The sequence below is a fragment of the Siphateles boraxobius genome, unplaced genomic scaffold (genome assembly GCF_051911475.1).
Source record: "Siphateles boraxobius isolate OS27281-9 unplaced genomic scaffold, OSU_SipBor_1 18, whole genome shotgun sequence".
Classification (NCBI taxonomy): Eukaryota; Metazoa; Chordata; class Actinopteri; order Cypriniformes; family Leuciscidae; genus Siphateles; species Siphateles boraxobius.
Genome location: NW_027508788.1, coordinates 4,513,058 through 4,527,525, shown reverse-complemented (window position 1 = coordinate 4,527,525; position 14,468 = coordinate 4,513,058). Strand labels below are relative to the sequence as shown.

The following is a 14,468-nucleotide window of genomic DNA, read 5'->3' as shown; positions in this document are numbered from 1 at the left end:
ATGAAGTTGTGAAAAGTCAGCAGTCATTTTCTCTATATGAGAGAAAGTTCCATAGACTCGATCAATAAAATGAACTAGTGAGCGAAACTTTGAAATAAAAATTTGAATAAAATGAAAACTAAAAGACTTTCAAATCACATGAGCCAGTTTTTTATTCACAATAGAACATAGATAACATAAATGTTTGAACAGAGAAATTTTATAATTTTATGCACAAAATGAGCTAATTTCAAATTTGATGCCTGCTACAGGTCTCAAAAACGTTAGGACGGGGGCATGTTTACCGTGGTGTAGCATCTTCTCTTCTGTCGAGGATGTCTGGGCATCGAGTGTCTGAATTTTTGGTGTTGAATTTGGTCCCATTCTTGCCTTATATAGGTTTCCATTAGCCGTTTAAACATTTGCTATATTATCTATGTTCTATTGTGAATAAAATATTGGCTCATGTGATTTGAAAGTCTTTTTGTTTTCATTTTATTCAAATTTAAAAAACGTCCCAAATTTTCCGGAATTTGGGTTGTACATAAAAAAATTAAATTAAATTTATCCGTAAAATTGCCATTCCTTCACAAAAAATAGATTACAAATAAAATAAAATAAATAAATTTGATTGATGGGCAGACTTTTGTAAATATTTATGCACTGGCTTTCACCTCAGGCCCCCTAAAACAGCCTTAAAATGACTCGCTTGCCAATCGTTAAAAATTGCAAGACAAAGCATCAGGATTTTCATGCACGAAATCCATCTAGCCAGAACGAATGCATCTTACGATTCTCCCTGCAAACGGCAGTCGAGTGGCGTGTTCTCTAGGTAAGGGTCACAACCATCACATTAGTCACAGCCCATTGCACCCGTGGAAATAGGGAATGTGTGCTAGCTAGAGTAAAATCATGAGTCTGTATCTCTGCCTGATGGTTAGGGCCGTAACCCACCTGCTGCTGGCCTGGCCTAGCAAGATAAGTGGACTGACCAGAAGGCTCACTCCATCTGTTCAGTGACATTTGCTGATCTGTGCTGTTCTGCACACAGTGTGAGTACTGCTATGAGTCACTGGCATGGCTGTAGTTTTGTGCAAATGATGATCCTGAGCAGTGCTCTCCTAACCTGAACTCAGATCTGTTGTGGGTTTCAAGCTTTTTAGTCTGTACTAAAAAGTGTAGCAAGATTGTTTTCTCACACATGATCATTCCTACTATTATTTTTATTATTATTATTTTGTAAGTTATAAACTATATTATAATTGTATAATTGATTATATATAAGTGAATTGCCACATGCTTGTAAAAATGCAGCTGCAATTGTATATTTTTATTATTTCATGTGCGTATATATTTCATGTGCATATATATATACACACACACACACACACACACGCACGCACGCACGCACGCACGCACGCACGCACGCACGCACGCACGCACGCACGCACACGCACACGCACTCAGTGAGTGCAGAATATTAGGCACATTCATTTTTTGGTCATTTTTTTTTCCAGGCACATTTTACCAATTCCAAACCACATGAATCTAAATAACTACTATTCATTTTGTATTTAATCATTTATAAGTGATATATAATTGTTCAAGAAGCCTGGAAATGAAGAAACGCCCTATATTCAAGTGTTCATAATTATTAGGCACATTTTCTTTTATAGATAAAATAAGCCAAAAAAGAGTTTTACCTCAGACTGAAAAGTCAAAACTTATTGAATACCCATGAGAAGGATGCAATACTAAGATTCTGGAAGAAGAATTCTTTAAACAGTGGTACAAGAGGATGTGGTGCTAGTCCTTCAAGAGTCACTCCCAATCTGTCTGTCTATAAAGCCTATAAAAAAAAACAGTCTTCATGTATTTTACTACACTTCAGCTTGTGATTCTTAATAAGTGGGGGTCATTTTTTAGGATTCTTTACCTAACCCTCTGAGATCCTAACACCTTGCACTTCTGGAGACTCAAGGTAGGTTGCAGTTCTGAAAATTGGTGGCGATGGAGACTAAAAGGTTCCTGATGGTTTCACACTTACTTATTCACCTTAATTCTTTTAAAGTTAAAATGTGTATTTTCTTCTTCACCTGTACTTGTCTGATCCTGCTGAGCCAATGAGCATTTCACTGTCCAGTGGTCATGCCTTAACTGCAATTTCTAGTATTGCATCCTTCTCATGGGCATTTAATAAGTTTTGACTTTTCAGTCGGAGTTAAAACTCTTTTTGGGTTTATTTTATCTGTAAAAGAAAACGTGCCTAATAATTATGCACACCTGAATATAAGGTGTTTTTCATTTCGAGCCTTAATGAACAATTATATATCACTTATAAATGATTAAATACAAAATTAATAGTAGTTAAGATTAATGTGGTTTGGAATTGGTCAAATGTGCCTGAAAAAAAAAAACATGATCAGAAAATCAACATGCCTAATAATTCTGCACACACTGTATATACAAGGAAAGCTCACATAAAGAGATTATTCCGAGTAAGAATTTATCAAGGACACAAGCCATACAGAGAATATTGTTGTGCATGTAAATGTCGGTGACGGTACGAACAGTGTGGAAGTCTTAGGCAGATTTAATATATGGCAAGGAAGCTTTTGAATCCCCGCCTGGAAGCCAGGCTTACACAGTGCTCAGAAAGGGATGAGAGCCAAGATTTAATTCAACATGTCCCCCTTTTCTTTCCTTCTGGGTTTCCTTGCCTCGCCTCTAGGGTGGGATGATATCTCACACACTGCTTCAAAGCTTTTGTAGAGACGCAATTATCTGGATGGTGGTACCATTTGAAAGAGAGAAGTGTTCTCGCTTCTGTGTTGAAAGCGACGGGTCAGAAGGAAGCAGAATGATTTTTCATTACCTGCCAGGTGCAGCGGAGTCGAGTTGCGTCCCTGTGTGTCTCTGCAGTTGATGTTCTCCAAGCTGCACAGTTTCTGGACCCGGGCCAGGCACCCTTTCTTGGCGGCATCCAAAAGCGCTGCATCTCCTCTCAGCAAGTCCTGGATATCCGTGTCTCCCTCCTTCACCATGTCCAATGGAGTGTTTCCATCCCGATTCTTCTTGGTGGGGTCTGCTCCATGCTGAAGGAGATAAGGACATTGAGTACAAATACACACAGAAGCCCAAAGGCTGACTTAGCACAGTTTAAAAACCTCATCTTTCAGAGTTCAATCATTCAATCCACATCTTTTTTTCAGACGACGTGAGATTTTTACTAAACGTATATATAGCAGATACAAAATGCACCTCTAAATTAATTTTACAACATCCCTTAGGGATTTAGATTCAGTGAATTTGAAATGTGAATTTCTTTCCTGCAGCTCCAACCTCAGCAGTTCCACTCTAGGAAACAGTGACACGTTTGTTTGAAGGCTAATGTGCATATTCATTACAGCTCTGAAGCTGAACCTCTCTGCGACAGTAACCTGAGACGCGATGAAAGCAGACAGCATTAAAACCGACGTCTGGTCAACACCAATAATTCTGAAGCCCCAGCAGAGGTTCACACTGCATTTAAAAACTTTACAGAGTGATAAAAACCATTAACAACTCCAAGCTGTCAGACGTCTAGAGAAAGAGATATCACTTGAATCAACAAGTATGCCAAGTGAAGTGAATAGGTCATTGCTTGAGCCAGCAGGAGTATTGATGACAGTACCTTCAGAAGCAATTTGCAGATTTCGTATTTGCCCTTGGCCGCGGCCTCGTGCAGCGGGGTGAACTTCCACAGGTCTGCCACGTTGACCGACGCTCCGTGTCTGACCAGCAGCTCTGCCACTTCGTAATGGCCGTACGAGCAGGCATTATGCAGCGGCACCAAACCTCTGCCAGCAGACAGGGAAGTTGAGAGATAAATAGTGACAAGAAGATTATAGCTTATCTCCTAGTGCTGCTAACTCATGCACTGACTGTTAATGAAGTTCACTCCACAACGGAGGGAAAGTTTCAGATGAAGAACTGCAGGAAGTCTCACCCTTTGTCTTTGGCGTGGACATCAGCGCCGTGGTGCAGAAGGTACTCGACCACGGCCACGCGATTGTAGCCAGCGGCAAAGTGGAGCGGCGTGGAGTGACGACCCTCCAGGTCTCGACAGTTCACATTCTGAGGGGAGCAAAGTTGCTATACAAGACGAAACAAACAGCATTAAACTGAATGCAAATGAATATATTGCAAATACAGAACTTTACTTTAGTGATGAGCGGTTAAACGCATCAAGGAATTAATTTCATTTGATCTGCTTTTATAGGGTAGCAGGCCAGAATTATGGCAAGCGTCAGTAGAGATTCTGATTAATTGCCTGACAAAAGTCTAATTGGTGCTCTGATCTAATTACTTTACACATAATGAGACTTTCAGATAATGAGGATCTGATTGCATCAAAGGCATCCATCCATCCAGACATTTTTATCATCTCTTTCTAAATCGCTATCTTCAAGCTTACACTACCAATCAAAAGTTTGAGGTTAGAAAGCTTTTGATCAAAAGACTTATGCTTAAATTATTGAAATTAGTTTTGAAGACGGATATAAAATGTACTTACATTAACAATGATTAACAATTATTTATAATTTTAAAAACATTTATTTTAATTCATAACAATTTGGCAATATTAGTAATATATTAATGTACATACCACCATTCAAAAGTTTAGGATTGGTAAATATATATATATATATATTTAAAGTCTCTCTTATTGATTTGAACAAACTGTAAAAACAGTAATACTGTGAAACATTATGATATATATTTAATGCATCCTTGCTGAATAAAATTATTGTTTTCTTTCAAAAAAATCTTTGAACGTTAGCGTATAGAAAAAAAGTCCAAACTGTAGACTGAAGTGTATGTAACAAGATGCTGCATTTGTGTGTATGCTGGCTCAGCGTTTTCTCTCTACCACACACACACACACACACACACACACACACACACACACACACACACACACACACACACACACACACACACACACACACACACACACACACACACACACACACACACACACACACACACACACACACACACACACACACACAGTCGAAGGTGAGGTCCTCTTACATCTACCCTGTTCAAGGTCATGAGTACAGAACAAAATACATTTAAGAGCTGCAAGCTGTGTCCTTGAAATGTTTAATTGTCTGGGATAAAGAAACTAAACCCATTCAGGGTTTTATTTAAGACAAAAGTCAAAAAAAAAAATCAGTATCCATAACTGCAGATGTATTTTCATCCCCATCTAACCTGGGGCTGTTTTGTAGGACTATACTAATGAAAACCATTGTAAAGGTTATTACAAAATATCTCAAACTAATTATCAAAGTTTTTCACACACAAAAGCAAAAATGACAGCTCAAATTTCTCTTTCTAGAGAGTTATATCCCATAAAGTTCATGATACATCTTGGTTCAACCAGATCACAACCAGATTTTAAGGATCCCCCACCTCCAAACCCCCTTTTTAACCCTTGACCGTTAGATAACTAGTCGACCATCCGGCCTATTTCTATTTGAAACCAAATAAAGGCATCTCTCACCTTCACAGTGTCCAGGTCTCCTGCTTTTGCTGCTTCTAAGAGTCTATAATCCACATCTGAGTTCCTCACTGGAATGTTTTCTAACAGACACAAGCATAAATTAACGTGAATTTCCATAACTGTTAATTTCTAAGTATACAGAACATCTAAGCCCAAATAAACAATCCCAAACCCCAGATTCAGACTGTACCGTTCAGGATCTGCTGTACAGCTTCATTGCCCATCTGTGCAGCTGTAAAGCCCTGCAGAGAGACGATGGTGGGGTCAGCTCCAAAACTCAACAGCATCCTACACGTCTGCAAGTGTCCAGCCAGAGCCGCCCGGTGCAACGCCGTCTGACCCAGAGTGTCAACAGCATTCATCTATAAACAAACACCAAAAAGGATGGAAAGGAAGTGAGCAGCCAGGAATCTCCCTGATCAGTGAAGTGCACATCTGAATGCAGCCCACAGAGCAAGAATGAGCTTTAAGCAAACTTGGCCTCTTTTGATTTGAACACAAATATGAATTAATCAGACAAGCCCCTGGGAAACTTCTACGCTCCTTCAAAGCCTATCAACACTGAACAGTGACGAAAGAAAGGGACCTACAGCACAATTGTGTGCATGTGCTGTGTTTTGCTTTAGCTTATGTCTCAATTACGTTCATTATTCGGTCTCAAACTTGTTATTTTTTAAAACTCTAACTCTCAGCAAAATCACGCTTTACTAGAAGTGCAAATCGTACATGACACAGCCCTCTATATCAAACACACACTGGCTTTGTTCACACTGCAAATTATTTGTTTATAAAAAAAAAAGATATTTTTTTCCAAAATTTGCTCTTTTCATCAAAAAAGGTGTTTTGCATTTTTGGACGAAAATGTTCCACGGCAAAATGTTGGTGCATTACTACTATACATATCATTACATATAGAGTTGCAAATGATATATACATAAGAAAATAGGTAAAACTTTACAGTACGGTTCCATTAGTTAAGGTTAGTTAATGCATTAACTAATATTAACTAACAATGAATGCGCAATAAATTTGATTCAGTACTTATTAATCTTTGTTAACGAGCTTTGTTATACATTGTCTGTTTATGTTAGTCCAGGTTCATTAACTAATGTTAACAAATACAACGTCTGATTTTAATCACGCAATAGTAAATTATGAGATTAACATTAACTGATACTGATGCTTTATAAGTATTGTTCATTGTTAGTTCATGTTAACTAATCAAGTTACCTTATTGTGAAGTTCACCAAAATATTAAATCCAATTTGAATGACAAACACAAAAACTTCAAATGTTTCATACCAAATACACTACCGTTCAAACATTTGGGGTCAGTAAGATTTTACATTAATAGTATTACTTAATACTAAGCAGCCTTGGTGATTGTAAGAGATTTTGTTGAAATTTTCCCCAAACTGTGGAATAGTACTCTACAAAGGAGGTCTGTGAATTTCAGGCTGTCCAGACCAACAAACTACTGATTTCAGTATATGCCAAACATACTTTCCTGCCTGTTTTAATAATACCATACTGTCAATAAAGATCTTCAGCTAATAAGCAGCTTCCATCATCAGCTGATTTTCTCAGTGTCTGCGTTTACTTTTTTCATCATGCTTCCTGCTCTTCTTATTAACACAATGCTTCTGCACCATCTGTTTACTGGTTCACACGTGGTCTGCAAACACACACTCTTGTCTTTGAACCTCCAGCCTGACTAATTATCCAGTCCATTAATGTCACTTAAGTCTGGCCGCTGAAGTTTGGCAGCGAGCTGGGTCGCAACACCAGTTAACGATCGGATGTGTTTCCGAGGGCTCGTATTCAAACAGATGGACGCTGGTGATTGAATGATGGAATGCGGGTTGTGGCGGGTCAGCCTCTGTTTATTTATCATGCAAGAGAGCTGGGATGCGAGCGGGAGGCTTTGAAAATCAAGCTGCTCAAGGCAGCATAAAAGAGCCACGGCATCAATGAAGAGGACCTCCCGATAATACAACCTTGCGTGAAAGTAGGACACGCAAGTTTGATGAGCGGGGAGCCCCTGTAGATACACTCCCGGCTCAAACAAAGACGGCAGACTGTGGATGAGATTATTAACAGGAGTATCGGCTCCCCTGGTCTCACCGCTGAAGAATAGCTGATCAGCCCTGATGCTCTCAGCCAAGGCAGTAGCTGAATGCCTGATCAGTTAGTCGATGCTTATCTGATTTGGCTCTCTGAAAGAGCTCCATTGATTTGGAAGTCTTTTACCCCTCTCTGCTCTGGAGAGGTAATGACATGAATGATGTAGCTCGTAAACGTCCTCCAGTTTCTCTGACACAGTCCAGCAGTGAGACCGAGGCAGCAGGCTGTTTACCTATTTAGTGTTGGCACTATCTTTTCATGTGCAAAATGTAACTTTTAAAAAGAATTACAATGGCAGAACTGGCTCACCACAGTGTTTAAAACACACAGGATGAATAACTTGCTATGAGATTTAAGTTCTACACAGCATGTTTTTGCATCCAACAAAATGGTAGCGATGGGAATAAAGCAATTCTGGTTCTGATTCTACTTATTATTATTACCATTATTTTATTTATATATATTTGAGTAATATGTATTTATTTATTTTTGCAACAAAATTGCAATTTATATATATGGAATGTGTACTACCATAGAAAAGTCTCTTATGCCCACAGAAGCTGCATTCATTTGATAAATACAGACAAAAACAGTAGCATTGGGAAATATTATTAAATTTTAAAATAACTGTTTAATAATAATTTTAAAATGTCATTTATTTCTGTGATGGCAAAGCTGATTTTTTAAGCATCTTTACACCAGTACTTCAGTGTGATCCTTCAGAAATCATTCTAATATGCTGGTTTGGTGCTTAAGAAACATTTCTTATTATTAGTTGAAAACAGTTTTACTATTTTTTTACTATTTTCATGTAAACCTTGGTGCTATTTTTTCAGGATTCTTTAATGAATAGAAAGTTCAAAGAACAGCATTTACTTGAGACATTTAATGCATCCTTGCTGCTTTATTATTATCATTTTTTTTATCATACTGACCCCAAATTTTTTAGCGGTAATGTATATTTGGAATACATTTACTTTCCTCAGCAGCCTGTTCAGCATTCATTTCAGACTTCAAGAGAACAACAAATCAAACATAAAATTGTTTTAGGCAACAAAATTGCGTAATTTATGCATTTTGAAGTGGTTTCATCTGCATTGGTGGAAGAATACAAATGTAACAAAAAAACTGAAAATAACTTCATAAAATATAAGTGATTCCAATATTAAAGATAATAAACAAACAAACTAGTTCTGAATCAGAAATAGTTTTTGATTTACAACACTAGCAGATTGATCTATTATTTTAAATCTGATCACTAAATTCTCTTTGTAAACAAAGTGATGAATGTTTGGCAGTTAATTAGGAAGATGTTAGCATATAAACACTTCCATACTGATGATGAGCACTTCCATCTCAAAGCCAATTATCTCGTCCACAGATAAGCTGACAAATTACTCAGACAAAAAAAAAGAAAGAAAGAAGTGTAGAGCTAGCAAAGCTCATTGTTCATTCTTCTCCTCATGCAGCAAAAACGTGATGACTCAACTGCACACAAAGGTGGAAGTGACAAAAACGCTGCTCCACTGAACTGATTTTTCTCAGGCTGAGAACAGACACAAAAAAGGTGCTGTGGTTCTGTAGAGGGGCCATATTCAAATCTTTTATATTGCTTTTTCCCCATAAGGTCCTCTAACAATGTCAGTCAAGGGTACTTGCACCAAAAACAGTCCACGTAGTAATAAAAGACCAATATCCTCCCTCTCTCTGACCTGAGCTCCAGTTAGATGGAAAGAGTCATGGAAGATTTTGGTTTGATTTTGGAGCGTAGAACAATTTTTTGGTGAACTATCCCTTTAAGGCAAGACTGTGAGCTGTGAGGGGTGGATGGTGAGGTGTCAGGTGTGTAAATGTGTGTGTATCGCAGCTCTGTAGGCACTCGAGAGCACATGTAGGGATGTGGCGCTGCTGATGTAGGACCAGCTGTGTACCTTCGCCCCGTGTTTCTGCAGAACCTCCATGATGTCGTTGTGCGCCCGTTCTGCTGCCACATGGAGAGGCGTCATGAAGCTGCACAGGAGAGGAGGAGAAGATAATGGAGTCAAAAGGGGCTTTCACACCAGAAGAACGTTTTCATAGTTCCTAGAACTATTGGCAGAAGTAACCGCATTTTGGCGTGTTCGCACCGCAGGAACTAGGAACGGTTTTAGTTCTGGGAACTCCTTTTGGTGGAACTAAATTAGCTCCTACTTCAGAGTAGGGTCTAAACCAGCGCTTTAGGATCTACCAGTGACGTAAGTGTACGCTGACTGGCTGAACGAACGCGAAACACCGGCACCCGCCATTTTTTTAAAAGGCTGTGTACACAGCCTATATATTTGCTCCACAAACTAACTCTACGAACATGGGAAACAGTGATAGATGGACCTCTCAACATTTACACTAAGTAGAAAAAATAACGCAACTTTGGAGCAACATGATTATGTACTTACGTTAGGCATCGACCACACAGAAAACGCAAATACTTTTTCATATATTTCATAATCTACTTTCTTTGTATAACAGTGTTAGACATCTAATAACGTATTAGACATGACTGTGACGGATAATAAACTAATGGAGAATAGGCGCTCTGTGCTCAGGCTCCAGCGGATCCTAGAACTAAGTTCCTAGAACTAACCGGTGCGAAAGCCCCTAAACAGAGAAGATCATGAGAAAGACAGACATTAGCATCAGTCTTAAACACATGACAGGCACATTCACTCACTCTTTGTTCTTCTCATTGACATTGGCTCCTTTCCGTAGCAGCAGTTCAGTAACCTGTTTTCGTTTCGGGTGAGGCGAAGCGACCGTACAGTGCTGAAACACAGAGTAGAGGCTTGTAAGTGTCACAGAAGTCTTTATGGTAACTTTTTATGTGGCTATTTGTCTTCTTTAATCTTGGACACCATTTTGGTAACCATTCACTTTTATTGTATGAAGCAGAGCCATGAATATCCTGCCTGAATAGGTTCTCTAGTGGTTTAAGGAACAAAAAAGCAAATCATATAAATTTGTAAAGACATGAACGTGAGTAAATGATGACAGGAGTTTCATTTTTGGGTGAACTATCCCTTCAACATCTGCTTTCAACCTGATTTCTCAGCTGGAGAGATTCAAAAGTGAATGAGGAAGAGCTCACCAGTGCCGTCTCGTGCGTCTGTGGGTGCTTGAAGTTGATGATCTCCAAAGCTAGGGTCTTCTTCACCTTGGTCATGTCTGCTTCCCGTGCCGCCTGAAGAAGAGAATGGCCCTTAAACTCGTCTGCACCGGAGGAAAAGAGAAAATGTAGAGAGGTGATGCAAGACGCTCTGACAGAAGCCGGTGGTAGACATAATTCATCAAGACAAAGCGTGAAAAAAAAAAGTAATTGAAGCATCACAGCTACAATGCAATCTGGCTTTACGGCAGCAAAAAATATGAGTTAGGGTTTCTAAAATGTATGGCAGTACCTTGACCTGATCGAATTAATTTTGTGCATTCAATTTGTTATGCTTCTGCTCATAAGAACTGCAAAGACAGAACATTATTCCACCTAGAAAAGTGCTGTTTTACTGATTATGAGCACAGCTGGGATTCAGACACAGGTAAATCACAGCTGAGCTGATATTTAGCGAAACATTGCAACAGCAACATTTAAGTTACCTTTGTCATCAGTTGCAACAGTTAATCTTAAATTAATATCCATTTTCATAGTTTGTAAACATCACCTTTTTCACCTCTTCTGAGTTCGCGTCTAATTATAACATTATTATGTACACTATATTGTTGTTGGGGGGGGTCTGGGAGAATATTTTTGTGATTTTAACGTAAAGGAAGTATTCTGGTGCACTCTAACAAGAAAATAAAGGGAAAACACAAGTAAACGTAAAAAATTTAAATTTAAAAACATTTATTGGCACTTTATTGGCGTTGACACAAATTTCACAATTGGATTAGATTTCGATTCACAAGCTTGCGATTCGATTCACTTCAAAATTCAATATTTATTCATTTGGGGCCTATCAGGTACAGTACATGGTTAACTTCCTCAAAGAAAAATATCTCTCAACTAATGCTGTAAACTATACAGGGAACTAAAGTTGGTACATCATTATAATCTTAAAGTCCCCCTTTACTCAGTAATTTTATTCCTTAACACTCATCTTTGATCTCCAAAAGGCATGAATATGTAAATAAGCCCCGCCTCAACTCACTCAAACAGGCTCATTTATAAGTCGATGTGTGCATTTTATGCAGCGCTCTCTAAAACATCGGACACATAACGGTAATTGATGTTATCAACGTTATCAAACAGCTAATAATGTGTTGCTAATGTTACATGAACCAAGTTCTCGTTCGCCATCTCAGAGTCACACAGCTGAGTCAACAACTTAGAGCGTCAGTGGAGAAAGGTGTATAGTTTATCATAACATCGTAATATACCTCATATACATAATTCACCCGCTATATCGATAAATGTACCCGATTTTTAAAATGCATTTATTCAAACATACATTAATTAACTTAGAGAGGAGCATTTTGCTATATATATGCAGTATATTGCGTATTTATTGCATTTTTATCTGTTAAAAATGCAATAAATACGCAATATACTGCATATATATAGCAAAATGCTCCTCTCTAAGTTAATTTTCTAGCTGACTAATAAGTTTTTGAACATTGAATGGCTTTTCTGAGGTAAAAGAAACATTATATGACATTCTTTGCTAGCTGTTTTATTGACGCATTTCAACGGTTGAAACATTGATTGAACAATTACATGTGACATGATGCAGATTTTGGCAAGTTGTATTATATCTTTTACCATCCTAAAATACCCACAGGCACAGCACAGGCTCAAACTCAACATAAATTCCACATAAAGGAAAATCTTTGCACAGCAAATTGTGTAAAGTTTCAGTCAGAACTAAATCACTCCACCCCACACTGGGAGAAGACAGATTGCGAATTCACAGGCAAAATAAATAACAACGTCGCCTGCCAACCTCATCAGCGCGCTGGAACTCAGCCTCTACTGCGCTTGAATAATGCAGAACAAGACTATTGTAGGTTTAAAGGCGTCTTTCTCAAAACCTTGATGTTTCTGTCTCAATGCCAGCGAGAATGTGGCAGGAACAATCAAAGCCATGTTGCGTCTAGCTCACTTACTCTTGTAAGGGAAAAAAGTGGGATGAGTTTTGTGGGATCTGATGCCACTTATGCGGAGCAGTGGTGAAAGATCCCGGTCTGTTGTCTTCACTTCACGCTTAAGCAATAAGGAACAAGGCTGTTTTATAAAAGCTGTAAGTAGAACTGGATTCTGGATAAATTGAGAATCACTATTTTGTGTTTCACATTGGTGTCACGATTCTGAACAGACAATTAAACAAAATTCTGAACAGACAATTAAACAAAATAAATAGCATATAATTTACAAGAAGTTCTGAAAAAATGTTAACTGCTTCCGTCTATTTAAAAATGTTTAATTAATTTGAAAGAATTTCTTGGGGGTTTTTTTATCGGTTTGAGTGAATGATTCAACTACTCTCATAAATACTTCACTTGTTTTATTACTGGATGTATTAGCTTTTTTGAACCTCATTAGTTTTATTACTGGATGTATTACCTTTTTTGAATCTCTTAATGATTCAATAACAAATGCATATTATTAACAGTCACTTGTCGCCACCTAGTGGCGTAAAGATGTAATCCATATAATAGTTATTTAACGCCCCAAGTTAATTTCAAATGGTTATTTACTGTATTTTGATCGCTACCGTAGACATCAGTGTTTATATCTGAACTACAGTAATCCACATTTGAAATGGATCAAAACCTTTCATCAAAGTTTTACAAGAATTTTGAACAATACCCGTTCTTGTCTTAGGACAACTTTGATTAACTTTTTTGATCCACCAATTGTTGACTACTGTATACATTTTTATCCCAGTACTTAATATTTGTAGCACAGAAATTTCGATACTGTGTGGTTGAGAAATATGTTTGTGAAGCTGCCTCATACATATACGCTCTCTCTGGGTAAATTGCGGCGCCAACGCAGATTAGTATGGAATGTTCTGGTGTGATTTTGTAAAAAGTTTAATAAACATAGGCGAACCGTTGTCATTTAGAATTGAGATCGTGTAGGTGTTTGAATCAAGATTGCGATCTTTTAATGATTAATCATGCAGCTCTAACTGTAAGGCAACATATGCTATACTGTGAATATAATGACAACAAAAGAAGTTGCATCAAAGCCTGTCGATCTTTAAACTCACAATATGGTCCAGCCTCAAATAATGTATTTTTTTAGAAAATGTAATTGAATCTTATGTAATTTTGTTGTGTGTGCTTTTGTCATTTTTTTTCTATTTAGCTTAAATTTATTTTTATTTCAGTTTTAGTTTTACACGTACTTAATCTAGTTTTTTTCCCATTTAGTTAAAGCAACATTTTAATTTTCGTTTCACCGCTAATATCTGTATTTTATTTTATCTTTATTTCAATTAACAAAAACAATTAATTTTTATTTGTTTTAGTTTTGGTATACAACAACAACAACAACATTGATTTACATATATTTATATGGTTCAAATGTTAGTAAGTTTTTTAATACTTTTAAAATTGACATTTTTATTCAGCAAAGACGCATTAAATTAATCAAAAAGACATTTATGAAGTTATAAAAGATAATGGCCATGTCAGAAAGCTTAAAAATGCTGCCTTCGGAAGATGTATTCCAAGGTAGGAAGGCTTAAAAGCATTTCCGAATCCAATGCTAGCTTCACTTCCTGTCTGCTGAAATATTTCGTCTGATCGATTTTTGAAGATGTATCCTTCGCTGCCTGGGATT

General features: G+C 37.6%; 1 protein-coding gene across 2 annotated transcripts in view; it reads right to left on the bottom strand.

Annotated features, from left to right (window-relative positions):
* The window catches only part of tnksa (tankyrase, TRF1-interacting ankyrin-related ADP-ribose polymerase a), a 106,308-nt gene that overhangs the window by 16,352 nt on the left and 75,488 nt on the right, over positions 1-14,468 (bottom strand). For both annotated transcript variants that reach the window (XM_077232946.1, XM_077232947.1), the window contains 8 exons: positions 10,776-10,897; positions 10,362-10,453; positions 9,586-9,664; positions 5,721-5,892; positions 5,531-5,610; positions 3,968-4,113; positions 3,653-3,818; positions 2,855-3,074 (listed from right to left, as the gene is read on the bottom strand). In XM_077232946.1, the coding sequence (XP_077089061.1) occupies positions 2,855-3,074; positions 3,653-3,818; positions 3,968-4,113; positions 5,531-5,610; positions 5,721-5,892; positions 9,586-9,664; positions 10,362-10,453; positions 10,776-10,897 (1,077 nt within the window). The remainder of the gene's footprint in view (positions 1-2,854; positions 3,075-3,652; positions 3,819-3,967; positions 4,114-5,530; positions 5,611-5,720; positions 5,893-9,585; positions 9,665-10,361; positions 10,454-10,775; positions 10,898-14,468) is intronic.